Consider the following 26,815-nt stretch of genomic DNA (forward strand, 5'->3'; position numbering starts at 1 on the left):
AACCAGTGAATATAGCAAAACCAACAGACTCACAGATGTAGAGAACAAACTAGTGGTTACCAGTGGGGAGAGGGAAGGGGGAAGGGACAAAATAGAGGAAGGAGATTAAGAGGTACAAAGTACTATGTATAAAATAAATAAGCTACAAGGATATACTGTACAGCACAGGGAATATAGCCAATATTTTATAACTTTAAACGGAATATAATTTATAAAAATATTTGAATTACTATTTTGTACACCTGAAATATAATATTGTAAATCAACTATATGTCAATTTAAAAAAACCTGTTTCCTCAGATATAGGAAGGCAGACTGCTTCTCACAGGCAAGGCAGGCTCAGAGGGACTAGAAAATTTGTTTTTCAGCTTTATCTGAGTCCAAACAGAAATCCCCATTCCTAGTTTCTTTCTCAATCAATACCCTTTCACATGAGAGACTTGAAGAGGCTGTGAATTCAGTTGATGTTGTAGTTCTGCAACCACACAATTACATGCGTTTGATTTTCAGCTACCTCAGCCCTCTGACTACGAGATATGAGATTCCTTTAGGGCTGTCGCAAGTGCTCCCTGGTTCTCTGACCATGACTTGAGCAGAATGTTTGAAGACCTAAGCTTCTGTGAAGTCATAAAGAGAAAGACAAATACCACATCCCTTATATGTGGACTCTAAAATACAACACAAAGGAACCTATCTACAAGACAGAAACAGATTCACAGACATAGAGGACAGACTTGTGGTTGCCAAGGGGGAGGAGGTGTGGGGGGAGAAGGAATGGGAGTTTGGGATTAGTGGATGCAAACTATTATATAGAGAACAGATAAACGACAAGGCCCTCCTGTATAGCATAGGGAACAATATTCAGTATCCTGTGACAAACTCTAATGGAAAAGAATATGAAAAAGAATATATATGTATAACTGAACCACTTCGCTGTACAGCAGAAATTAACACAACATTGTAAATCAACTCTACTTCAATAAAGTTTAAAAACAAACCAAAACTAACCTAAGCTTGTCGACTTTCTGTAAGTGCTCCAGGGCACTCAGAAGCATCCAACCCACACCACAGTCCTTAGTCATCAGGACTGCCTAACAAGTGTAGCAGCCGCTTGAGCCCTCAATCACAGGGGATAATCTGGTTCATCATGATGCCAAGGCACCACCAGCATCCTGTTTCCCATTGGTGAGGAGCTCAGACCCAAACCAATCTACACATCTCATCTTTGAGGATTTGCTTCCTGGACTACCCAGTCAGGTCCAAGTTGGGCAACAGAAAACATACCAGTTGTCTACACAGATAGATCTTAGTATTTTTTAAAAATTGTAATTAGGTTTAAAGTTGTTGATTTGGTTACAAAAAGTACAAAGAGGACTCCCTAAGGGATCACAGAATTATCAAATTCAGAGAGCAACTTCCACCCCCAGAGATGAGGGAACAAAGGGGAAAGTTAGAATTATTATTAAACTTACAAACTTACAGACAGAGACCCTTGGAGCTGAAACATACCTGAGGAAGGGAAGTGTCCTGCTGGTACTGATGTCTCTCGGGAGTACAATGAAGCTGCCTCTTCAAGTCTTGGTAAACTGCAAACCGGACTGAGCTGCTGTGGGAAGAAACTACTGCTGCTGCTGAGCCCCCTCAGAAAGAATGGAGGTCAACAGGAAGCCCCCAGAAAAGTTCCATAAACAAACAGGAAGGAGGAATCTTTTCTTTGTTATTCAGGCTCCCAGTTCCCTCTGGCGCCCCCTAACAGGGGGCAGCTGGCAAAGCTGAAATGTGCTTGCAGAGCCTTGGCTCTGCATAGCCAAGCTCTGTAGAGAAGGGCAGGTTTGGAGACAAGAGACAAGAGCTCAATCACTGTCACATATGTGTCTGCTAGTGAAAAAACAATGTTGCCTTGTAAAGGACAGAGTCAAAATGAAGGCTCTCAAGAGCCAGGCATCGGAGTTTCAACTTGATAAACCAAGAAACAGCAAGGGACTGAAGGTTTCTGAGTTTAGGAGAGTGACACAGTGGTGAGTTAGGACCTTATTCTCTTTCAATGTCACTTCTCTATAACCAGGCTTCAGAAGAGCCTCCCACAAGCCACCCCTCCTAGATTGTATTCACAGGCCTAGTCCGTTCATAAGGGAAAGATTAGGCTGTGTAGAAGAGCACTGCAGAAAAGACAAATACATATCTTAAATATGGATTTCAAATATATCTGCTAATTCTTTGCCATTTCTACCATGGAGAGGAGTCAAACTTCCCTCCCTTTGAATATGAGCTCACATCAGTGACTCACTTCTATTGAACAGAATGTGGTGGATTTTGAAAAAAGATAATACAGCTCTCTTGGGGTGCTCACCGTTGGAACCCAGCCACCATGCTGTGCGAAAGCAGGGCCACAACTAGGACGCAACATGTGAGATACTCACTTTGGTGAAAAATATAAGTGGTGCCAGAATCTTAGTGATCAAGGTAAATAATATTGCAATACATTTTAAACTCCATGCAAAACACTCCCATAAACGAAACATCAAAATTTCAAATAAAGAGACAATCTATCCAGTTCTGTACTTGTGCCACTCTTCTCACTTGGCTTACCCTAATCCCACCCCTGTCAGATCATCTTTATTTAAATTTTTGACATTTTATTCATCATATTTTTACATTAATTTTAATTTTTTTAAATGTTGTATTACGGTATTATTAAACTTGATTGCTGTAGTGGGCTGAATAGGGACACTTCAAAATTCATATCTACCCAGAACCTCAGAATGTGACTTTATTTGGCAATAGGATCTTTGCAGATGTAATTAGTTAAGATGAGGTCACACTGGATTAGGGTTAACCCTAAACCCATTGATGGGTGTCCTGAGGGGAGAGTGGGATCTGGAGACACAGAGCGGAGACACAGAGAGACACAGAGCAGACACACAGGGAAACAAGCCATGTGAAGACAGAGGCAGAGATTGGAGTTATGCTGCTACGAGCCAAGGATTAGTGGGATCCTCCAGAAGCTAGGACAATGCAGGGAAGGATTCTTCCCTTTAGAGGGAGCACGGCTCTGCCGACACCTTTATCTAGGATTTATAGGCTTCAGAACTGTGAGAGAATGTGTTTCTGTGGTATTAAGTCACCCAATTTGTGGTACTGTGCTACAGCAGACCTAGCAAACGAATACAATTACGGAGGCTTTTTGCGCCCCTTTTAAAACTCTGCACCCCAGAAGAATGCCTCACTCGCTTCACCTGGCCCTTGCAAGGCTTCTCTGTGGGGCCTGGGAGGAATTCACTAAAACCTAAGAATTAGTGTAAGGCATTAACAAAATCAGCCTGCTTTGGGAGGGGTCAATTTCTTGAACAGAGACCTGCTTTTTAAATTTTTTTATTACAATTAAAATTACTCAAAAGCAAATCAATTTATTTCAGTCAAAATAATTCATGTTTACATCATATTTATAAAACAAACTGTACAATAAAATACATAAAGTTCTCACATTTTCTACTTCAATCATCATCTTCTTCCTCTTCGTCACTGATCACGTACTTCTTGTGCTTTTTATTTGCTTTATCATCATCTTCTGCTTTTCTCTTTCCAGAAGGCTCACCTTCCTAAACAGATAAAAATTTGAAGAATCTCAAAGTTCATAGAGAATATTTCTAGAAAGGTTTATCAAAAGTAGCTCTGAGCTGAATAACCCTCTGAAAACCCAAAAATAACATAAATTTTAATAAGAACATTTACCAGCTGAATAAAACCAGTGGTTAAAGTCATGGCCAGTTTCCAAATCTACAGGTACTAGAGGCATTCAAAATGACTACGGAGTAATAACAAAACTAACCCTAAAACCCAATTTCAGGCCCATGAGGGCAAACTAAGCAATTATGACCCAGTCTCACAGGGGGAAGAAGCTGTTGTATATAGAGAAGAGCTGCAGGAAAGTGGAAATGGGCTTTGCCCTGGGAAGAGTTAGGGCTCTCCCAAAGAAGTCAGCCTATATAACCGCTTGTTCTGCTGACTATTTTGAGCATAATTAGGCATTTACTTAAACTTTTTTCTCCACTTGCTGAGCATTTCACTTCTTCGTTACCTAAAAAGCATTCTAAAAACTGTCAATTTTTTTTTTTTTTTTTGTGGTACGCGGACCTCTCACTGTTGTGGCCTCTCCCGTTGCGGAGCACAGGCTCTGGACGCGCAGGCTCAGCGGCCATGGCTCATGGGCCCAGCCGCTCCGCGGCATGTGGGATCTTCCCAGACCGGGGCACGAACCCGTGTCCCCTGCATCGCCAGGTGGACTCTCAACCACTGCGCCACCAGGGAAGCCCTAAAGACTGTCAATTTTTTATTATTTATTTATTTATGGCTGTGTTGGGTCTTCATTTCTGTGCGAGGGCTTTCTCTAGTTGCGGCGAGCGGGGGCCACTCTTCATCACGGTGCACGGGCCTCTCACTGTCGCGGCCTTCTCTTGTTGCGGAGCACAGGCTCCAGACACGCAGGCTCAGTAGCTGTGGCGCACTGGCTTAGTTGCTCCGCGGCATGTGGGATCCTCCCAGACCAGGGCTCGAACCCGTGTCCCCGGCACTGGCAGGCAGATTCTCAACCACTGCGCCACCAGGGAAGCCCAAGACTGTCAATTTTTTGAAACAACTATTTCTTGTTTTGGATGTACTAAAAACTCACATAATAAAGATTTTTTTTTAATATTTGAAAAAATAGTTTTGAAGAAATTAAAGGCTTTCATACACAAGTTTCCACTGCTTAAAGTCACGTTGTATAATGTTCTAATAGAAACAAAAAATTTGGTAAGTTTTCTAAAAACACTTCTTACAGATAGAATTTGAACAGATCAACATTAAATAATATCAAAAATTGATTAAAATGAAATGATACTAAATATGATACTCCAGAATTGCCTTAACAAGACTCCTCACCAAAAATAAAACAGGGTGAACAAAGTTTAAAAGTTGAAGTTGGGGAAGGCCAAGCATCTTACTATCCTGTCCAGAGAATGCTTCTGGATGTAGCATACAAGCTGGCATAGCCACTTTTTCTGATGCCTGGCCCTCTGAGGAGAAGATATCAATACTATCTCACACTTGTTTCCTGCCTTATTATCCCAAATGCATCCCCACAGAGCTGAAGTCATAGGAGAATTCAAAGGGGTAAGTTATGAATCCACAGGAAAAGATCCAGAAGTCCTCCTGCACTTACTTCCCAGCTGGCAGCAATAAAGTTACCCCAACAGCAAGCCTGGAGGATGGATCCTGCCCCCAGGCTGTGACAAGCCTCCTTTCTACTTCCCAGCCTTGAGCAAACCTAAACACTTCTCTCCCAACCCCACACTGGCAAAGGCAAGAAGCACATTCACTACTACCACCACTTTTCCTTTATTTTCAGCTGATGAATCTTATCTTAAACTATTTACATGCCAGCCTGGTTTGTGGCAACCTTCTCCAAGTCAACTTCAGTGTGTATGGTCTCTTCAGCTCTAAAGTTCTTTAATAGGTTTAAATTTGAGTGAATAAAAGAATAACGGGCATGGTAGGTCTAAAAGGTGGTAGAGCCTGTCCTAAAGGAACCTAGACAGGGCCAAGCAGCTGGGAAGTCAGGAGCCAGGTCAAAGCTCTCCCAAAGAAGTCTAATTGGCACCGGTTCTAATCCACTGTCTCGGGTAAGATGCTCTGGAATTCTGCTCTGAAAATCCTTCCAGGACTGACTTCCCAGGCGGCTACAGACAAGCACAGTAAAGCCCAGCAAAGGCATGCAGGCCTGCTACTCCCAGGACTTAGAAAGTTGAGTGGCAACCTTCAGGAGACCTCATTTTGTGAAAGCAGGGGTATGGGATTCTGCCTTAGTGAACTTGGCTGGAATAAATCCCTGTGCCATGTAAATGCAACAAATAACAAAAATACTCATATATTAGATGCACACAGGCTGACAGGAGAAGATGGCGAAAGAGTAGGATGCGGAGATCACCTTCCTCCCCACAGATACATCAGAAATACATCTACATGTGGAACAACTCCTACAGAACACCTACTGAACACCGGCAGACGACCTCAGACCTCCCAAAAGGCAAGAAACTCCCCACGTACCTGGGTAGGGCAAAAGAAAAAAGAATAAACAGAGACAAAAGGATAGGGACGGGACCTGCACCAGTGGGAGGGAGCTGTGAAGGAGGAAAGGTTTCCACACACTACAAGCCCTTTCGCGGGTGGTGACTGCCGGTGGTGGAGCGGGGGAGCTTCGGAGCCACGGAGGAGAGCGCAGCCACAGGGGTGCGGAGAGCAAAGCGGAGAGATTCCCGCATAGAGGATCGGTGCCGATTGGCACTCACCAGCCCGAGAGGCTTGTCTGCTCACCCGCCTGGGCGGGCGGGGCTGGGAGCTGAGGCTGGGGTTTCGGAGGTCAGATCCCAGGGAGAGGACTGGCAGCGTGAACACAGCCTGCAGGGGGTTAGTGCACCACGACTAGCCAGGAGGGAGTCCGGGGAAAAGTCTGCAGCTGCCGAAGAGACAAGAGGCTTAAAGGAGCTCCAGAGACCGGCGCGAGCCGCGGCTAAAAGCGCGGACCCCAGAGACGGGCATGAGACGCTAAGGCTGCTGCTGCCGCCACCAAGAAGCCTGTGTGCGAGCACAGGTCACTATCCACACACCCCTTCCGGGGAGCCTGTGCAGCCCGCCACTGCCAGGGTCCCGGGATCCAGGGACAACTTCCCCGGGAGAACGTACGACGCGCCTCAGGCTGGTGCAACGTCACGCTGGCCTCTGCCGCCGCAGGCTCGCCCCGCATCCGTACCCCTCCCTCCCCGCGGCCTGATAGAGCCAGAGCCCCCGAATCAGCTGCTCCTTTAACCCCGTCCTGTCTGAGCGAAGAACAGACGCCCTCAGGCGACCTACACGCAGAGGCGGGGCCAAATCCAAAGCTGAGCCCCGGGAGCTGTGAGAACAAAGACGAGAAAGGGAAATCTCTCCCAGCAGCCTCAGGAGCAGCGGATTAAAGCTCCACAATCAACTTTATGTACCCTGCATCTGTGGAATACCTGAATAGACAACGAATCATCCCAAATTGAGGAGGTGGACTTTGGGAGCAAGATAGATTATTTTTTCCCATTTTCCTCTTTTTGTGAGTGTGTATGTGTATGCTTCTGTGTGACATTTTGTCTGTATAGCTTTGCTTCCACCATTTGTCCTAGGGTTCTGTCCGTCCGGTTTTTTGTTTGTTTACTTTTAAAATTTTTTTTCTTAATAATTATTTTTTATTTTAATAACTTTATTTTATCTTACTTTATTTTATTTTATCCTCTTTCTTTCTTTCTTTCTTCCTCTATTTTCTCCCTTTTATTCTGAGCCGTGTGGAGGACAGGCTCTTGGTGCTCCAGCCAGGCGTCAGCGCTGTGCCTCTGAGGTGGAAGAGCCAACTTCAGGACACTGGTCCACAAGAGACCTCCCAGCTCCACGTAATATCAAACAGCGAAAATCTCCCAGAGATCTCCATCTCAACACCAACACCCAGCTTCACTCAACGACCAGCAGGCTACAGTGCAGGACACCCTATGCCAAACAACTAGCAAGATAGGAACACAACCCCACCCATTAGCAGAGAGGCTGCCTAAAATCATAATAAGGCCACAGACACCCCAAAACACACCACCAGACGTGGACCTGCCCACCAGAAAGACAAGATCCAGCCTCATCCACCGGAACACAGGCACTAGTCCCCTCCACCAGGAAGCCTACACAACCCACTGAACCAACTTTAGCCGCTGGGGACAGACACCAAAAACAACGGGAACTACGAACCTGCAGCCTGCGAAAAGGAGACCCCAAACACAGTAAGATAAGCAAAATGAGAAGACAGAAAAACACACAGCAGATGAAGGAGCAAGGTAAAAACCCACCAGACCTAACAAATGAAGAGGAAATAGGCAGTCTACCTGAAAAAGAATTCAGAATAATGATAGTAAAGATGATCCAAAATCTTGGAAATAGAGAAAATGCAAGAAACATTTAACAAGGACCTAAAAGAACTAAAGAGGAAACAAGCAATGATGAACAACACAATAAATGAAATGAAAAATACTCTAGAAGGGATCAATAGCAGAATAACGGATAGCAGAAGAACGGATAAGTGACCTGGAAGATAAAATAGTGGAAATAACTACTGCAGAGCAGAATAAAGAAAAAAGAAAGAAAAAAACTGAGGATAGTCTCAGAGACCTCTGAGATGAACACAAAGCTTCCTAATACAGCCATGAATGCAGGTCCCTAAAGACACAGGAACAGGCAGCCCAATTGTTGGAGTTGTCTTCCAACAATTTATTTTTTAGACTGATTGTAAAACTCACATTAGAAACCAGCTCTCAGAATTTATTTAACCCAAAATATACCTAAGAATATATACAAATAAGGGTGTATTAAAGTATAAGTGACCAACACCAAGAGTGTCAAGGCTTCCACGGAAACACATTCAGAATCCCAACCACACTGGAGGGGAAGCTGGGACTACCCTGGTTCCAAGTTGCTGATGGCTCCATAAACAGAGGGGCCTCTAACAGGTAAGGCAGGGCTGACAAGGGGGGAAGGGAGGCTCCGCGAGGCAGAGCTGGGGGAGGAAAGAGAGACATGGAGAGGAACCAGACCACCAGCACCACATTCTAGGTAGTCCTTGGCAGGTCATCTCTTTCATCCAAGAAAGCTGAGACCTGGCAGTGATGCCCTTCCTTCCCATTGTCTGCATGTTCCTTTCCACAGCAGTCTTTCCCTTTTCCACAGTTTCTTCTACTACCCATCTTTCCACTTTTGCTGTAATTTAGGTTTTCTAAAGTTTTCACTGCTTACAAAAATAAGGGAGGATAAAAAGTTCTGTTTCTCTCCTTTTTTGTAACTTAGACCCTGTTGGGGAAGGGAAGCTAGCATTCACCCACTTTCATATCTGTTATTTACTATAATACAACTTTACAAGGCAGCGAGCATAAACCCCATAGAACAGATGAGGAAACAGACTTGGAAATGTGAGATGACTTGCTCAAGGCCATACAAGTAGTATAAAATAGCCCAAGATTCAGTAATCCAGTTCATTCTAATCCAGACCCATGCCCTTTCCCCATATCAAGGAATGCTCTGGTGACAACGGTGTTTCTCTGGGGTGGGGACTTGGGGTCTGAAAACTCGCTTTATCTCAGAGGAATAACTAGGCTCATGGCGTGTGGGTAGGGTTTAGTGTGCAAATAAGGAGAGGGACCTAGAGCAGGTCTGACCCCTTTCGTCCTCTCTCCCATAGTGACCCATGCCAGGACTTGAACTGGGGCAATAAGGGGAGGCAGAGGCAGGGGTTGGGAGGTCCAGGCAGAAGTAAAGTCTCTGTTGTCAGGAAAGGGGAAAGGAGGGGTACAGGAAGACTTAACGGCGAGTATTTGGGTGCGGAAGATAGAGGTATAACAGACAGCTAGGAGGCATTTATTTTAAAATAAAATGCCTGTATAACAGACAGCTAGGAGGCATTTGCAAGAGACATTTTTAAGTCAGGAAGTTACAGGTTTGCAATTGCCCAGACTAGAAGAAGACTATTTGATGGATCACATTTAGAAATCTCATTTCTGAGAATACTAGAAATAAACAGAAGTCCCATGGCACTTTTCAAGTTTTATTCACAGTTTCTGCTTGCCAAAAAATAAAACGGCATCTGCTTAGATGAGGATTCCTGTTTGCCAACAGTTCAACATACTATAAATGCATGATTAAGATGTTTCCTATCTAATTTAAAACAAGTATGTTGCAGAATAATTTAACAATTTTTGTCTAGTTATCTTCCATAGCATGCCACTTTCAAGAAAGACTGGGAAATATTAAATGTTGTAATTAACAATAACGCAAGAACAAAATTCTGTTTCACATGAGAAAAGAGCTCACAGAAGCTCACAGTTCACAGGCCAAAATGATCAAAATACATTAAAATCATGAATAACAGGAACACAACAATGTTCCCACAATATGGCAGAACAATCCTTTGAATAACCCTCCCATTGAAAATTACAATGATGAAAAACTATGAACAAACCAAAGTGATGGCAAGAAAATAAGGTGTAATCAGAGACCTAAAATTAAGCAAAAGCAAGAACCCACAGAGATAAGCACAGCACGAAAGCAGGCTTTCTCCTTGAAGACATTTACCAAACTGTGTGAACATGAGCTTGAGGTTTTATGCCTTGCAGGGTGCTGAGGACAGGAGACAAGGGCCAAGTGGAGCAGATTAATAGCAGACCCCAAAGGACTGTATCTTTAGTGTTCAGGTGAAGTAGAAATAAACCCAGGCCCATTTCTCTGAGGCAGGGGTAAGCAAACCTTTTTGGTAAAGGGGCTGAGAATAAATGTCTTAGGCTTTACAAGACATATGTATGATTTCTGTTGCAACTAATCAACTCTGTCACTATAGAAGGAAAACATCCATAGACAAATACATAAATGAATAACCATGGGTGGATTCCTAAAAAACTTTATCTGAAAAAACAGGTGGCAGGCCAGATTAGGTCAGTGGGATGTAATTTGCCAACCCCTGTTCTAAATGCCTGCAGGATAATTTCTAATCTCTAACATTAGAACTAATTAACAGGGGATTAAAACAAAAAATTTAAAATTTCTAGGAAAATTCATAACCACAAGTCAGAACCCATACTTCCAGTAAAACTAAGAAGACCTTATTCCAAGAATATAATTTAAAGTAGTCCCAAGGTACCTGGCAGAAGCAAATATATACCATCTTTGGAGGAATCCATCCATCTAAGCCACAAAAATTCCCATTGATCTGAGCTAAGTAAATCAATTGCAGAGCACATGGAGAAATAAGTCATCATGAAAAAGAGCCAGCAGAAGTAACTGGCTGTAAAATCACACATGTAAAGATTTGAGACACTGGAATTCTCAGACATAAAAGACCATACATGTAGGTTTCAAATATTTAAAGACATTAAAAGGAGAAACTGAAAAATATAATTTAGGAGCAGAATTTTAAAAAATGACCAATTAGAAAAAGAAACTAAACTGCTAGAGATAAAAAACTGAAACAAAGTAAAAATTCAATGCAAGAGATTAACAATGTATTAGACAGCTAAAGAAAGAAGCACTGAACTAGAAGGATCTGAAGAACTGTCCTAGAATGCAGGGAGATAAAGACATGGAAAATATGAAAGAGAGACTGAGGATCTGTCATGGAGGATAAAGTAAGAAGGAATAACATGCATCTAATCAGAGTTTCAGGAAGAAAGGAGAGACAGAATGGTACAGAAGTAATATCTGAAGAATTAATGGCTGAGAAATTTTCAGAACTGATGAAAAATACCAATCTACAGATTCAGAAAATCTAACAAATCCCAATCAGGAAAATAAAAGGAAACACTAAGTAACATACCATAGCAAAATTCAAGAATAGCAAAAATAAAAATAATCTAAAAAGACTTAAATAGGGACTTCCCAGGTGGTGCAGTGGTTAAGAATCTGACTGCCAATGCAGGCAACACAGGTTCAAGCCCTGGCCCAGGAAGATCCCACATGCTGCAGAGCAACTAAGCCCTTGTGCCACAACTACTGAGCCTGCGCTCTAAAGCCCGTGAGCCACAACTACTGAAACCAGCACAACTAGAGCCAGTGCTCTGCAATGAGAGAAGCCACCGCAATAAGCCCACGCACCACAACAAAAAGCAGACTCTGCTCACCACAACTAGAGAGAGCCCGTGCACAGCAACAAAGACCCAACGCAGCCAAAAATTAACTAATTAATTAAAAAAAATAAATAAAAAGACAAAATAAGTAGGCCATGGGGATGTGATGTACAGCAGAGTGACTACAGTTAATAATACTGTATTGTGGCCTTCCCTGGTGGTACAGTGGTTAAGAATCCGCCTGCCAACGCAGGGGACATGGGTTTGAGCCCTGGTCCGGGAAGATCCCACATGCCACAGAGCAACTAAGCCCATGCGCCACAACTACTGAGCCTGCGCTCTAGAGCCTGCGTGCCACAACTACTGAAGCTCGCGTGCCTAGAGCCTGTGCTCCACAACGAGAAGCCACCGCAATGAGAAGCCCATGCACCGCAACGAAGAGTAGCCCCCGCTCACCACAACTAGACAAAGCCCACGTGCAGCAACAAAGCCCCAACGCAGCCATAAATAAATAAATAAATACTGTATTGTACAATTTAAAGTTGCTAAGAGCATAGATCTTAAAAGTTCTCATCACAAGAAAAAAACATATAACTATAACTAAACATATAACTATTGTGGTGTGATCATTTTGCAATATATACATATATCGATCAAATCTTTATGTTGTATACCTGAAACTAATATGCTGTTATATAATGTTACATGTCAATTATATTTTGAAAGAAGACTTAAAATTTCTCAGCACCTGTACTCTTATAATTTGAAAAGGATACTGTCAAAAACATAAGTTAAAATTCCTTTGGAAATTTATTTCAATAATAGATGGGAATTTATTTTCTTGAATTACTCAATACTATTTCAAATATGAGTTCATCTAAATAAAAACAGATTTTTCTACCATAAGAATTATTTCTGTAATTTAAAAAATATATTGAAAATAAAAAGAGAAAAAGAAAGAAGAGATACATGCTCTGATCTACCCATATTAATGATTTCTAGTTCTCTAGTCGAGCCTTGGTATCTCAGGGCCATGTGTCTTCCCCCAGGCCTTTCCATCTACCTGGCATGCCCACCCTGGCTGGTTTGCCCTGCACACCTACCATTATTCCTTCAACACCCAACGAGAGGTCTCCTTCTCTGAGCAGAGGTATCAGACCCTCCTCTGGGCCACCCCTAGTCCTGTTACTGGATTTATCTCTCTGAGCTTCAGTGAAGTGTGTAGACATCTATCTGTGCTCCTGGGCTGTGAGCTCCTCTTCATTCCAGGAGTTGACTTGTAGGTACAGGGTAAACCTCTAGAATTGAATAAATTTGGTTTACCTCATCACTGGTGAGTTTCTTTGCTTTGAGTAATCTTTGAGCCTTATCTTCTTCTGATCCCTCATCACTGTCTGATGAATAGATTCTGGCTCGTTCCTCTGAAAGCAAAGGAAGAAGATTTGTAAGTGACTTTCAAAGACAATGATCCATTCATTCCCAGATTTTTCTTCTGATGAAAGTTTAGTTTCTTTGTACATTTTTTCCAGAGGAAACAAATAATTAAAAGTTTTTAAAACTTAAAGGTAAATGTGGGCTTCCCTGGTGGTGCAGTCGTTAGGAATCTGCCTGCCGGTGCAGGGGACGCAGGTTCAAGCCCTGGTCCGGGAAGATCTCACATGCCACGCAGCAACAGAGCCCGTGCACCACAACTACTGAGCCTGCGCTCTAGAGCCAAGAGCCACAACTACTGAGCCTGCGTGCCACAACTACTGAAGCCCATGCGCCTAGAGCCCGTGCTCTGCAACAAGAGAGGCCACCGCAATGAGAAGCCCATGCACGGCAACGAAGCGTAGCCCCCGCTCGCCGCAACTAGAGAAAGCCCACGCACAGCAAGACCCAATGCAGCCAAAGATAAATAAATAAAAATAAATTTATTTTTTAAAAAAAGGTAAATGTAAGTTTAGATATGTTGAAATGAAGCACTTATCCTCTCAAATACAAGAATGGTTTATCTGACCACTTTTTTTTTGGTATCTGACCACTTTTAAATATTAAAAAGGCTTGTGCAAGCTGATTAAAGAGACAGACACCACTATTTCCAAATAAGTTTTTAAAGTCTGAGTCATTCTTTTATCAGGGTAACAGTTAATTCCAAAATAAGTTTTAAAGATAAAAGCAAGAGGTGGGGGCTTCCCTGGTGGTGCAGTGGTTGAGAGTCCACCTGCCGATGCAGGGGACACGGGTTCGTGCCCCGGTCCGGGAAGATCCCACATGCCGCGGAGCGGCTGGGCCCGTAAGCCATGGCCGCTAGGCCTGCGCATCTGGAGCCTGTGCTCCGCAACGGAAGAGGCCACAGCAGTGAGAGGCCCACGTACCGCAAAAAAAAAAAAAAAAAAAAAAAGCAAGAGGTGGTTTCCTGGTCCTGTAAAGACGGTTTGTTGCCAAGTGGACATTTCAAAGGGAGATGGAGATGAATAACAGCCTGTGCTGATGCCCCAGCCCAGGTGAAGCGCAGGTAGAATAAGAACAGGTGATGTTAGACCAACCCCCTCACCTCAGAACCCAATGCTCTCCCCTTCTCCCCATTCCCTGCCTATCTGACTATTGGACAGAACTGATCACTAATGAACTTCTCCATTAGGTTTTTAATCACTGGGAAACTGAATATTATATAACTCTCCCCTAAAAAATCCTCAATTTTTTCATTTTTATTTAGTGTATATGTGATTTATTTCCACAGTTAATATTTTCTGTGGGAAATCTGCACTAACAAAAAAAATAAAAATAAAAATAAAAGGTCTAGGGGCTTCCCTGGTGGCGCAGTGGTTGAGAGTCCGCCTGCCGATGCAGGAGACACGGGTTCGTGCCCCGGTCTGAGAAGATCCCACATGTCGCGGAGCTGACCGCTGAGCCTGCGCGTCCGGAGCCTGTGCTCCGCAACGGGAGAGGCCACAACAGTGAGAGGCCCGTGAACCACCAAAAAAAAAAAAAAAAAGTCTCTGTACTATAGTCCCAAAATAAATAAAATGCAGTTGCTGTGAAAAAGGAGAAGGGAGTTTCACAGGATGGTCAGAGAAAGGGAAAATTGGGTGTTCTTATAATTTATCATTCTAACAGGGCAAAACCAGGAACATGGTCACCCAAGGTATACCTTACATTGTACAGTGATTCCCAAATCTCTATCAAAGCTAACCTGGGGGGGATTAGATCCTCATTTTATAGATGGGGAACTCAGTATTCAGAGACACGGAGTCACTTGCCCAAAGCCCATGAGTGGTAAGAACAATAACAATAGTTTGGGGTAACATTTATTTAGTACTTGTTATATGCCAAGGGCTGGATGAAGTACTTTATATGTATTATGTCATTCGATTCTCAAAACAACCTCATCATGGTATAAATACTATTACTAATAGGTTGTTCTTTTCTTGATAAGGGTAACAGAAAAGAGGTACTGTAACTTTCCAAAAGTCATCTAACTAAAAAGTAAGAGAGTTGGGAATTCCCTGGGGGTCCAGTGGTTAGGAGTCCGTGCTTTCACTGCTGAGGGTGTGGGTTTGATCCCTGGTTGGGGAACTAAGATCCCGCAGGTCGTGTAGCATGGCCAAAAACAAAACTAAACAAAAAGTGGCAGAGCTGAGTCCAGCCCAGGTCTTCCATCTTCAGGTTCAGTTTGCTTTTTTAAGCATGACATCTTGCTGCAGGCTGTGGGAAACTTCTGGAGATAGACACGTCAGAAGTCAGATCGCCTTGGTTCAAGAACTGTCCATGTACCAACTATGTGTCTTTGGGCAAGCCACTCAACCTCTCAAAGTCTCCGTTTCCTCAGTAAGAACAAGACAAAAATGGACCTTGAGGCATTATGCTAAGTGAAATAAGTCACACAGAGAAAGACGAACACTGTGATCTCACTTGTATGAAGGATGTAAAAAAAAAGGAAAATAAAAAACCAAGCTCATAGATACAGAAAACAGATTAGTAGTTGCCTGAGGTGTGGTGTGGAGGGTGGAGGAAAGGGTGAAGGGAGTCAAATGGTAGGAGCTCCAGTTAGAAGATAAATCAGTCATGGGCATGTAATGTACAGTGTGGTGACTAAAGGTAATAACACTGTACTGCATATTTAAAAGTTGCTGAGAGAGCAGACCTTAAAAGTTCCCACCACAAGAAAAAAAATTCCGTAACTACCTTTGGTGGCAGAAGTTAACTAGACTTATTATGGTGATCATTTCACAATATATACAGATACCGAATCATTAGGTTGTACACCTGAAACTAATATAATTAGTTCAGTGATCAATTTTTTTTAAAAAGAACAAGACAATACTAGTAACTGGGTCTTAACATTGTTATGAGGATCTAATAGGATGCATGTTTGAGTATTTGCCTGGGGGATTCAGTATGTGCTGAATAAATGTTAACCATTATAAATTATTGGTTGTGAAAGAAGGGAATATGCAATGGAGAACTTTGAAAGAAAACACATGTACTCGCTGAAAAACTGAACTTCCTGATTCTTAAAAACTGAACTTCTTGATTCTTAACTAGTAATTTAAAAAGTTGAGAGAAGTTCCAAATATAATCGGCAGACTTTCAAATCAGAAAGCAGAAGCTCAAGGGATGAGTCTGAAAGCGAGAGGGCACAGGCAGCTTCTGCCCTTCCAGGCTGACCTGAAAGGATTCCACAATGAGTCTTTAGCTCTGTAGACCTCAAAATGTCTCACTCATTAACACTGGTTCCTTAAAAACAAAATGTCCAGTGACTGAGCATTCAGAGTATGCTCAATGCAAAGATAAATTCCTGGACCCCGACATGATGACATTTAATTTCTGCCCAAACTCACCTCGAATGCCCCCTTTGTACCGGTTTTTAATGGCAGCCAAGCTGATGGACTCCTCACCTTCCTCCTCCTCATCATATCGATCAGGTTCTAGGTAGCTAGCACTCAGCCCCCGCTGGTGCTGTTTCTCTCTCATGCGGCGCTGCTGAGATTCCCTACGAATAGAAGCCCTCAAACGTTCTTCTTCTTTCTGTAAAGAAGCAAATAAATTACTGAACTTTAAAACAAAAAATGAACTCACTTAGTGCCCCCTTGAATCTACTTTACTGTAAAGAACACGTAAATGCCTCGCCCAGGATAACACCAGTTCCTATGTCCTCAGGGTACAGTTCTCTCCACTTTACACCTCTGTTACCACACATGGTCATCATCTTGTTCGTTCGAAGGCGTGAAGACAACACAGGGTGAAGAGGCAAAGGCTCCCTCCCTCACACCAACCGCCCCATCAGGACTGGCACCGGCACAGCCTTGGGAGATGCAGCGTCCCCTGTGCTGCCAGGCAGAGCCCAGAGTGTGGCGACCAGCCTGAGGAACCTCGTTCATGTCCAGTGGACGCCTGAGGGAGGCGGATTCTCTTCACCCTGAGACAGACACCTGACTTGCCCAGGCTCCACCGAACTACCATGGTGCCCACATATTCCAGTCTGGGGCCCTCAACCCAGAGAGCTCCCCACAGCTCCTGATGGCAGGATGGGGAGGTTCTGGTGGGGAGGGTCCCTGAGCCTCAAAGCAGAGCCTTCATTCCCTTCCATCTGCCTGGCTTTTAGACATTGGGGTTCACTAGGCGGGGCCAGGGTATGAGAAGTCAGGGGTATTTGGTTCCTCATTTAATTGCTTTATTACTGCATACAACTCTAATTCTGTTGCTGGACACTGTTTCATTAAATAGTATGTGGTTGTGCTGAGTATAGAGTAAAAATCACTGTCAGTAGAATAGGGATTAAGAACAAACTAGCTGATTCCTTGTGCATTTCCATGCAAGCTGGGGATGTGAAGGAGGGCTTGGGGCATCTCTCAATGTGGTCCTGGAGTCTTCAAGGTCCCTCCAGCTCCCCTACCTTCAGGAGAAAAGGGGGGAAACTTCTTGTCTATTTATATTCTACCTAGACCAAATCTCTCGAGCATTTCCACTGATTTTTGACATGGACTCTAAACCAGATATAGATGATTTAATCATCCTTGAAATTATCTGTGAAAGTTCAGATTCTTTCAATCATCTGTTTGCCAAACTCTCAGGACCTGGTGGGAGAGAACCCAAGCCAGGGTTTGTTTTCATAGATGATTTAATCATCCTTGAAATTATCTGTGAAAGTTCAGATTCTTTCAATCATATGTTTGCCAAACTCTTAGGACCTGGTGGGAGAGAACCCAAGTCAGGGTTTGTTTTAGGACTATCACCCTATTACCCATTTGCCAAATGCTTAGGAAATGAAACCAGCTCCGTGTTCATGCCAGCTGGAAGGATAAACAGTGGGTCAATAGGAGATGATGAACAACATTTTAGGAAATGCTATTCTTAATATTCCAAAATTCCAGGATAAACCTCAGCCAACATACCTTAATCATCTCTGTGCGCTGGCATTCAGGGTCACGACCAGCCATTGGTAAGATTCTAATCTTCTGTGTCTTTGAACATCTATCTGCAAGTGACAGGGTCATCTTTCTATGTGTGGCACTGTCTGTAGAGTGAGGTCTGCAGGAAATGAACAAAAATACCTCATTGTTTAGCAAATACATTTGTGAGCCAGTCATATCAACATCAAAGGAGGCCAGTGACCATTTCCTATTCTCTAGAAAAAAATAGGCAGGGACACAAAACAGTATACTAGATGGGGATTCTGAACTTTCTTCATTCTGTAGCTTACTAAAACATTCTTATCTCACAAGTAAAGTGAAATACGGAAAGCTGGAGTAAAAAAGGTTTGCACAGCACAATTACCCTCTAGAAGCAGTAAATGGATGGGCTTAAGCAGCACTTACTGAATACTAAGTGCCAAGCACTGTACTTTTATGTTTTATATATTACATGACTTCATTGTCACAGCTCCTCTATGAGATAATTATTACATTTTACATATTAGGAAACTGAGGCAAGGAAAGGTTGAGAAAGTTACACAAGGTCATGCAAGTGGAAATGGGACTCAGATACAGGTCTATCTGATTCCAAAGCCTATAATCTTGACCATTACAATTTTCAAAACTGTAAGTCATAACCAAGAATATTGTGCCCTCTCCAAAGATAAGCATTACCCAAGGAGGATGGTTTGCTTAGAATCAAGAAAAGAAAACCAGGAATGTTTCATTGTAGTGCCTACGCTGCCTAGACAAGGGGGATACTCTCGATAGCTGACCTGAGTATCCTGGGCTGCTTGGGGGACACATCCTTGGAGAGGTAATGGATGTAGCAGCCTAAAGAACAAGATGACCTCAGCCTTCACACCCACCAACTCACTGCCTTTCCTCTGATTGCATGCACACTAACAACCTCTAATTACTGCATTGACCTGCAAGTATTCTTAGGCCTCCCGGCAGTTATAGTAATCACTGGAATTAATAAACTGACATTCTGGTTTACATAACAGTCTCTTGGAAGTTTAGGTAGCATGACCTGGTTCCCTGTGAAACAGCAACTTGACAATATAGCCTTTGAACCTTCAGAGCTGAGAACCAGATCTTGGTCTTTGGGGAACTATACTGCAAGGTTATGCCAATCAGGAGTCAGGCACTTTGAACAACACCTATATTTCACCACTTTTATTGTAACAAATAGTACGTTGATGAGAGTAATTACCTGAATGTGAGTTTGGTTTTAAAGACGGCTTGTCCCTGTAGACCGGTACCTTGTCTTATAAAAAGGTGGTTGTGATCGCCCTGCAGTGGAGCCTTGTAAACATCAAACACCTCATTGCCTAAATGCAGGGACATGCTGAAAAGAAGGAACACTTCACATGTAAGTCAGAAAGCTTTCACTCTATCATTTTACTTCACTTAAAATGTGATTCAGCTGCTGCTTTCTCTCTTTACACATGATTCAGAAGGAAGGAAAGAATAAAGAAGGCGTGATGTGGAAAACGACCTACACAGAAGTACAACACTCTGTATGTTTATGCTTAGAAGTAAAACATGCTGTGACATTCACTCAGCCTCTACCACCTTCCCAGTGAAGGGCAGTTTTACTAAAGCGTCAATTTGTAAGGAGGGAGGGAAGTTGGTCTAACTTCTCCAGACTACTATGCTGGAGCCAAAGAGGACAGTCACATTTCCGGCCTACTTTTAATGTCTTCCACCAGCCTGTATGACCCTCAACTGCCTATTTATATTTCTCTCAGGTTTTCTTTGCAATGCCAGGGACTAAACAATGGAAAGTCTTTAATAAGAGGTGTACCCCAAATAAGCTCATATTCCAAAGCTTGATCCCTCCCAGCCACATTCTGGGCATTTCCATACTCTTCAGGCATTTGTGCTCACCTTCCATCGGACCACTTGACTATCCGAGCATTGCTTTCTTTAATTTCATTTCCTTCTTCATCCCGGCGTATCCTCCATCTTATAGTATTTTCTACCTGTTTTAAAACACAAGTGCCTCAGAACACTGTACCTTGTGCTTCTTCTCTCCTCAAGAGACACAAAATCACAGAATAAACGTGCATAGATAGAGACAGAAAAACAGACACTGAAACCCTCTTGTTTTAATCACCTAGAGATGCTGCATAAAATAACAACAGGAAAGAAAGTATGCTTAAGTGAATTTCTGAGCTCCCAGTGCTAGAACCAGAGACAGAGCTCAGTGCCAGAGCATCTGAGCAGATGCTAAATCTGTGGTAAACTCCAGGAGTTTTAAGACTCAGTAAGAGCTAGGAGGACAAGAAATAAGGCTTGAGGCCATATGAAATGGCAATTTAGGATTGAGACTCCCTGTATAAACAGGTTCTCTCACAGAGCTAAAACTCCAATAAATGTGGGACTAAAAAACTCTGCCAACTGGCCTAGGGAAGCTCCCCACACAGGGGTAAGGAAAAAAAAAAGCACCTTATGAAAATAAAAACCCCAGGTTTGAGCAGGTTTAGAGTCTAACTTTATCTTAACTTTATGGGGTGGGTCGGGGGTAGGAGGTGGTTTGGGGTTGGGGAGAGGGAGCACCAGGCAGATGTGGAAAATATTCAACGGCTTCCTAAAATGAAAACTACTGTTACTGAAATTGAAAACTCAATGGAGGCTTCCCTGGTGGCACAGTGGTTGAGAATCCGCCTGCCAATGCAGGGGACATGGGTTCGATCCCTGGTCCAGGAAGATCCCACATGCTACGGAGCAACTAAGCCCATGCACCACAACTACTGAGCATGTACTCTACAGCACATGAGCCACAACTACTGAGCCTGTGTGCCACAACTACTGAAGCCCATGTGCCCTAGTGCCCGTGCTCCTCAACAAGAGAAGCTACCGCAATAAGAAGCCTGGGTACTGCATCAAAGAGTAGCTCCCGCTCTCTGCAACTAGAGAAAGCCCGCATGCAGCAATGAAGACTCAATGCAGCCAAAAATAAAATTAATTAATTTTAAAAAACAAAACAAAACTCAATGGGACTTCCAGGAAAATACAGCACACTAAATCCACATAGTTTATCCCTGCTGCATCCTGGAAACACACTAAAATGACAGTAAAGAATTAAAAAGGATAAACTCACGAGGATAAAGAAAATGTGAATTAAGATGGCATCAAAGAGAAGCCAACATTTTGAAAACCGATAGATCTAAGCCCAAGCTTCCCTCTGCCTCTGCCCTCACCACTGACCCTAACAGCACCTGCTTCCACTCCCAGTTAGATTTTCTGGATCTCCTCTGTTAACTGCAACTGTCTTTACAACTGAGTCCTAATGTTTTCCCTCCAGTTTCCCCCTTTACTTCTTTATTCCTCACTATATAAACAAACAACTATGAAGCTGGCTGATTAAAAACTCGATAATATTCATGAATTAAATATGATGTCAAATCTGAGATTTGTTTCCAAATAGTCTGGGTAAGGTGGGGTGGGGAATACAGATGAAACAAGATGTCCAACCTGACAACCACTGAAATGAGAGATGGGTACATGAGATTTTATTATACTGTTCTCATTATATCTGTATATGTTTAAAATTTTCCTGAATAAAGGAAACAAAACGAAATGATCTGTCACAATTCCTGCCTTCCCTCTCATACAAAACAGGTTAGCCACATACAGGTATGAAGACACATATGGGCCATTATCAACTGAGAAGCCACTTTGAAAAATGCTTCCTATTATATAAGGTGATTCAAATAATGATGCTATGAAAGGATAAAACACTCCTAGGTCTTACCCTACTGGGATGAAAGACACATCAAAGTACTTCTAAAGCCAGAGGACCTCATAGAGGTACATAAACTGTACCTGGTTCTTTGCCCATTAAAGAGTTAATTATACCACCAACTGACTCTTTAAAAATGGTCAGCCTAGGGCTTCCCTGGTGGTGCAATGGTTGAGAGTCGTCTGCCGATGCAGGGGACACAGGTTCATGCCCCAGTCCGGGAAGATCCCACATGCCACGGAGCAGCTGGGCCCGTGAGCCATGGCCGCTGAGCCTGCGTGTCTGGAGCCTGTGCTCCGCAACGGGAGAGGCCACAACAGTGAGAGGCCCACGTACCAGAAAAAAAAAAAAAAAAAAAAAAAGGTCAGCCTAGTCCCTAGAACGTCACTCAAGAAACCAAGCGTCCATGGTTATTTTCCATCACACACCAAGGTTTTGAAAAACAATCTGGAGAGATTGGTTCCAGATGGTGGAGTAGAAAGACATACGCTCACTCCCTCTTGCGAGAGCACCAGAATCACAACTAACTGCTGAACAATCATCGACAGGAAGACACTGGAAGTCACCAAAATAGATATCCCACATCCAAAGACAAAGGAGAAACCACAATGAGACGGGAAGAGGGGCGCAATCATAATAAAATCAAATCCCATAACTGCTGGGTGGTTGACTCACAAACTGTAGAATAATTATACCACAGAAGTCCACCCACCGGAGTGAAGGTGCTGAGCCCCACATCAGACTTCCCAACCTGGGGGTGTGACAACGGGAGGAGGAATTCCCAGATAATCAGACTTTGAAGGCTAGCAGGATTTGACTGCAGGACTTCAACAGGACTGGGGGAAACAAAGACTCCACTCTTGGGGGGCACACTCAAAGCAGTGTGCACACTGGGACCCAGGGGAAGGAGAAGTGACCCCACAGGAGACTGAACCAGACCTATCTGCTAGTGTTGGAGGGTCTCCTGCAGAGGCAGGGGCCGCTGTGGCTCACCGCTGGGACAAGGGCACTGGCAGCAGAAGTTCTGGGAAGTACTCCTTGGCGTGTGCCCTCCTGGGGTCTGCCATTAACCCCACCAAAGAGCCCGGGTAGGCCCCAGTGTTGGTTCACCTCAGGCCAACCAACCCACAGGGAGGGAACTCAGCCCCACCCATCAGCAGACAAGCAGACTAAAGTTTTACTGAGCTCTGCCTGTGAGAGCAACACCCAGCTCTACCCACCACCAGTCCCTCCCATCAGGAAGCTTGCACAAGTCTCTTAGACAGCCTCATCCACCAGAGGGAAGACAGCAGAAGCAAGAAGAACTACAATCCTGCAGCCTGTGGAACGAAAACCACATTCACAGAAAGACAAAATGAAAAGGCAGAGGGCTGTGTACCAGATGAAGGAACAAAGATCGAGAAGATGCAAGAAATGTTTAATGAAGACCTAGAAGAATTAAAGAACAAATAAACAGAAATGAACAATACAATAACTGAAATGAAAAATACACTAGAAGGAATCAGTAGCAGAATAACTGAGGCAGAAGAATGGATAAGTGACCTGGAAGACAGGATGGTGGAATTCACTGCCATGGAACATAATAAAGAAAGAAGAATGAAAAGAAATGAAGACTGCCTAAGAGATCTCTGGGACAACATTAAACCCACCAACATTCACATTATAGGGGTCCCAGAAGGAGAAGAGAGAGAAAGGACCTGAGAAAATATTTGAAGAGATTATAGTTGAAAATTTCCCTAACATGGGAAAGGAAATAGCCATCCAAGTCCAGGAAGCGCAGAGAGTCCCTGGCAGGATAAACCCAAGGAGAAACACACCGAGACGCACAGTAATCAAATTGGCAAAAATTAAAGACAAAGAAAAATTATTAAAAGCAACAAAGTTAAAGCGACAAATAACATACAAGGGAACTCCCATAAGGTTAACAGCTGATTTCTCAGCAGAAACTCTGCAAGCCAGAAGGAAGTGGCACAATATATTTAAAGTGATGAAAGGGAAGAACCTACAACCAAGATTACTCTACCCGGCAAGGATCTCGTTCAGATTCAACAGGAAATCAAAAGCATTACAGACAAGCAAAAGCTAAGAGAATTCAGCACCATCAAACCAGCTTTACAACAAATGCTAAAGGAACATCTCTAAGAGGGAAAAACAAGAGAAGAAAAGGACCTAAAAAAACTAACCCAAAACAATTAAGAAAATGGTAAAAGGAACATACATATTGATAATTACCTTAATTGTGAATGGATTAAATGCTCCAACCAAAAGACACAGGCTTGCTGAATGGATACAAACACAAGACCCATATATATGCTGTCTACAAGAGACCCACTTCAGACCCAGGGACACATACAGACTGACAGTAAGGGGATGGAAAAAGATATTCCATGCAAATGGAAATCAAAAGAAAGCTGGAGGAGCAATACTCATATCAGATAAAATAGACTTTAAAATAAAGAATGTTACCAGAAAAGGAAGGAAGAGAAAAGGAAGGACACTACATAATGATCAAGGGATCAATCCAAGAAGATATAACAATTATAAATATATATGCACCCAACATACGAGCACCTCAATACATAAGGCAACTGCTAACAGCTATAAAAGAGGAAATTGACAGTAACACAATAATAGGGGGTACTTTAACACCTCACTTACACCAATGGGCAGATCATCCAAACAGAAAATTGATAAGGAAACACAAGCTGTAAATGACACAACAGACCAGATAGATTTAATTGATATTTATAGGACATTCCATCTAAAAACAACAGATTGCACTTTCTTCTCAAGTGTATGTGGAACATTCTACAGGAGAGATCACATCTTGGGTCACAAATCAAGCCTCAGTAAATTTAAGAAAACTGAAATCATATAAAGCATCTTTTCCGACCACAACGCTATGAGGTTAGAAATCAATTACAGGGGAAAAAAACATAAAAAACACAAACACATGGAGGCTAAACAATACGTTACTAAATAACCAAAAGATCACTGAAGAAATCAAAGAGGAAATCAAAAAATACCTAGACACAAATGACAACAAAAACACAACAATCCAAAATCTATGGGATTCAGCAAAAACAGTTCTAAGAGGAAAGTTTATAGCAATTCAATCCTACCTCAAGAAACAAGAAAACTCTCAAATAAACAATCTAACTTTACACCTAAAGGAACTAGAGAAAGAATAAACAAAACCCAAAGTTAGCAGAAGGAAAGAAATCATAAAGATCACATCAGAAATAAATGAAAAAGAAATGAAGGAAACGATAGCAAAGATCAATAAAACTAAAAGCTGGTTCTCTGAAAAGATAAACAAAATTGATAAACCATTAGCCAGACTCATCAAGAAAAAAGGGAAGGGCTTCCCTGGTGGCGCAGTGGTTGGGAGTCCGCCTGCCGATGCAGGGGACACGGGTTTGTGCCCCGGTCCGGGAGGATCCCACATGCCGCGGCACGGCTGGGCCCGTGAGCCATGGCCGCTGAGCCTGCGTGTCCGGAGCCTGTGCTCCGCAACGGGAGAGGCCACAACAGTGAGAGGCCCACGTACCGCAAAAAAAAAAAAAAAAAGAAAAAAAAAGAAAAAAGGGAAAAGACTCACATCAATAGAATTAGAAATGAAAAAGGAGAAGTAACAACTGACACTGCAGAAATACAAAGGATCATGAGAGATTACTACAAGCAACTATATGCCAATAAAATGGACAACCTGGAAGAAAAGGACAAATTCTTAGAAAGGTATAATCTTCCAAGACTGAACCAGGAAGAAATAGAAAATATGAACAGACCAATCACAAGCACAGAAATTGAAACTGTGATTAAAAATCTTCCAACAAACCAAAGTCCAGGACCAGATGGCTTCACAGGTGAATTCTATCAAACATTTAGAGAGGGGCTAACACCCATCCTTTTCAAACTCTTCCAAAAAATTGCAGAGGAAGGAACACTCCCAAACTCATTCTACAAGGCCACCAACCCTGATACCAAAAGCAAAGATACTACAAAAAAAGAAAATTACAGACCAATATCACTGATGAATATAGATGCAAAAATCCTCAACAAAATACTAGCAAACAGAATCCAACAACACATTAAAAGGATCATACACCATGATCAAGTGGGATTTATCCCAGGGATGCAAGGATTCTTCAATATATGCAAATCAACCAATGTGATATACCATATTCACAAATTGAAGAAGAAAAACCATATGATCATCTCAATAGATGTAGAAAAAGCTTTAGACAAAATTAAACATCCATTTATGCTAAAAACTGTTCAGAAAGTGGGCACGTAGGGAACCTACCACAACATAATAAAGGCCATGTATGACAAACCCACAGCAAACATCATTCTCAATGGTGAAAAACTGAAAGCATTTTCTCTAAGTTCAGGAACGAGACAAGGATGCCCACTCTTGTCACTATTATTCAACACAGTTTTGGTAGCCATGGCAATGAGAGAAGAAAAAGAAATAAAAGGAATACAAATTGGGAAAGAAGTAAAACTGTCACTGTTTGCAGATGACATGATACTATACACAGAGAATCCTAAAGATGCCACCAGAAAACTACTAGAGCTAATCAATGAATTTGGTAAAGTTGCAGGATACAAAATTAATGCACAGAAATCTCTTGCATTTCTATACACTAACAATGAAAGATCTGAAAGAGAAATTAAGGAAACAATTCCATTCACCACTGCAACAAAAAGAATAAAATACCTAGGAATGAACCTACCTAAGGAGGTAAAAGACCTGTACTCAGAAAACTGTAAGACACTGATGAAAGAAATCAAAGATGACCCAAATAGATGAAGAAGATATACCATGTTCTTGGATTGGAAGAATCAATACTGTGAAAAGGACTATACTACCCAAAGCTATCTACAGATTCAATGCAATCCCTATCAAATTACCAATGGCATTTTTTACAGAACTAGAACAGAAAACATTAAAATTTGTATGGAGACACAAAACACCCTGAATAGCCAAAGCAATCTTGAGGGGAAGAAAACGGAGCTGG

At 42.6% G+C, this 26,815-nt stretch overlaps 1 protein-coding gene across 1 annotated transcript in view; it reads right to left on the reverse strand.

Moving 5' to 3' along the window:
- Window positions 1-3,387: 3,387 nt before the first annotated feature.
- LOC132531461 (RNA polymerase-associated protein LEO1) overlaps window positions 3,388-26,815 on the reverse strand; it is a 49,214-nt gene continuing 25,786 nt past the window's right edge. The window contains exons 7-12 of the mRNA XM_060169262.1: window positions 19,934-20,028; window positions 19,257-19,391; window positions 18,023-18,158; window positions 16,469-16,655; window positions 12,969-13,066; window positions 3,388-3,599 (exon numbers count right to left, since the gene is read on the reverse strand). Of these exons, the coding sequence (XP_060025245.1) occupies window positions 3,495-3,599; window positions 12,969-13,066; window positions 16,469-16,655; window positions 18,023-18,158; window positions 19,257-19,391; window positions 19,934-20,028 (756 nt within the window). The 3' untranslated portion in view covers window positions 3,388-3,494. The remainder of the gene's footprint in view (window positions 3,600-12,968; window positions 13,067-16,468; window positions 16,656-18,022; window positions 18,159-19,256; window positions 19,392-19,933; window positions 20,029-26,815) is intronic.

Source organism: Lagenorhynchus albirostris, chromosome 1, assembly GCF_949774975.1.
Source record: "Lagenorhynchus albirostris chromosome 1, mLagAlb1.1, whole genome shotgun sequence".
NCBI lineage: Eukaryota > Metazoa > Chordata > Mammalia > Artiodactyla > Delphinidae > Lagenorhynchus > Lagenorhynchus albirostris.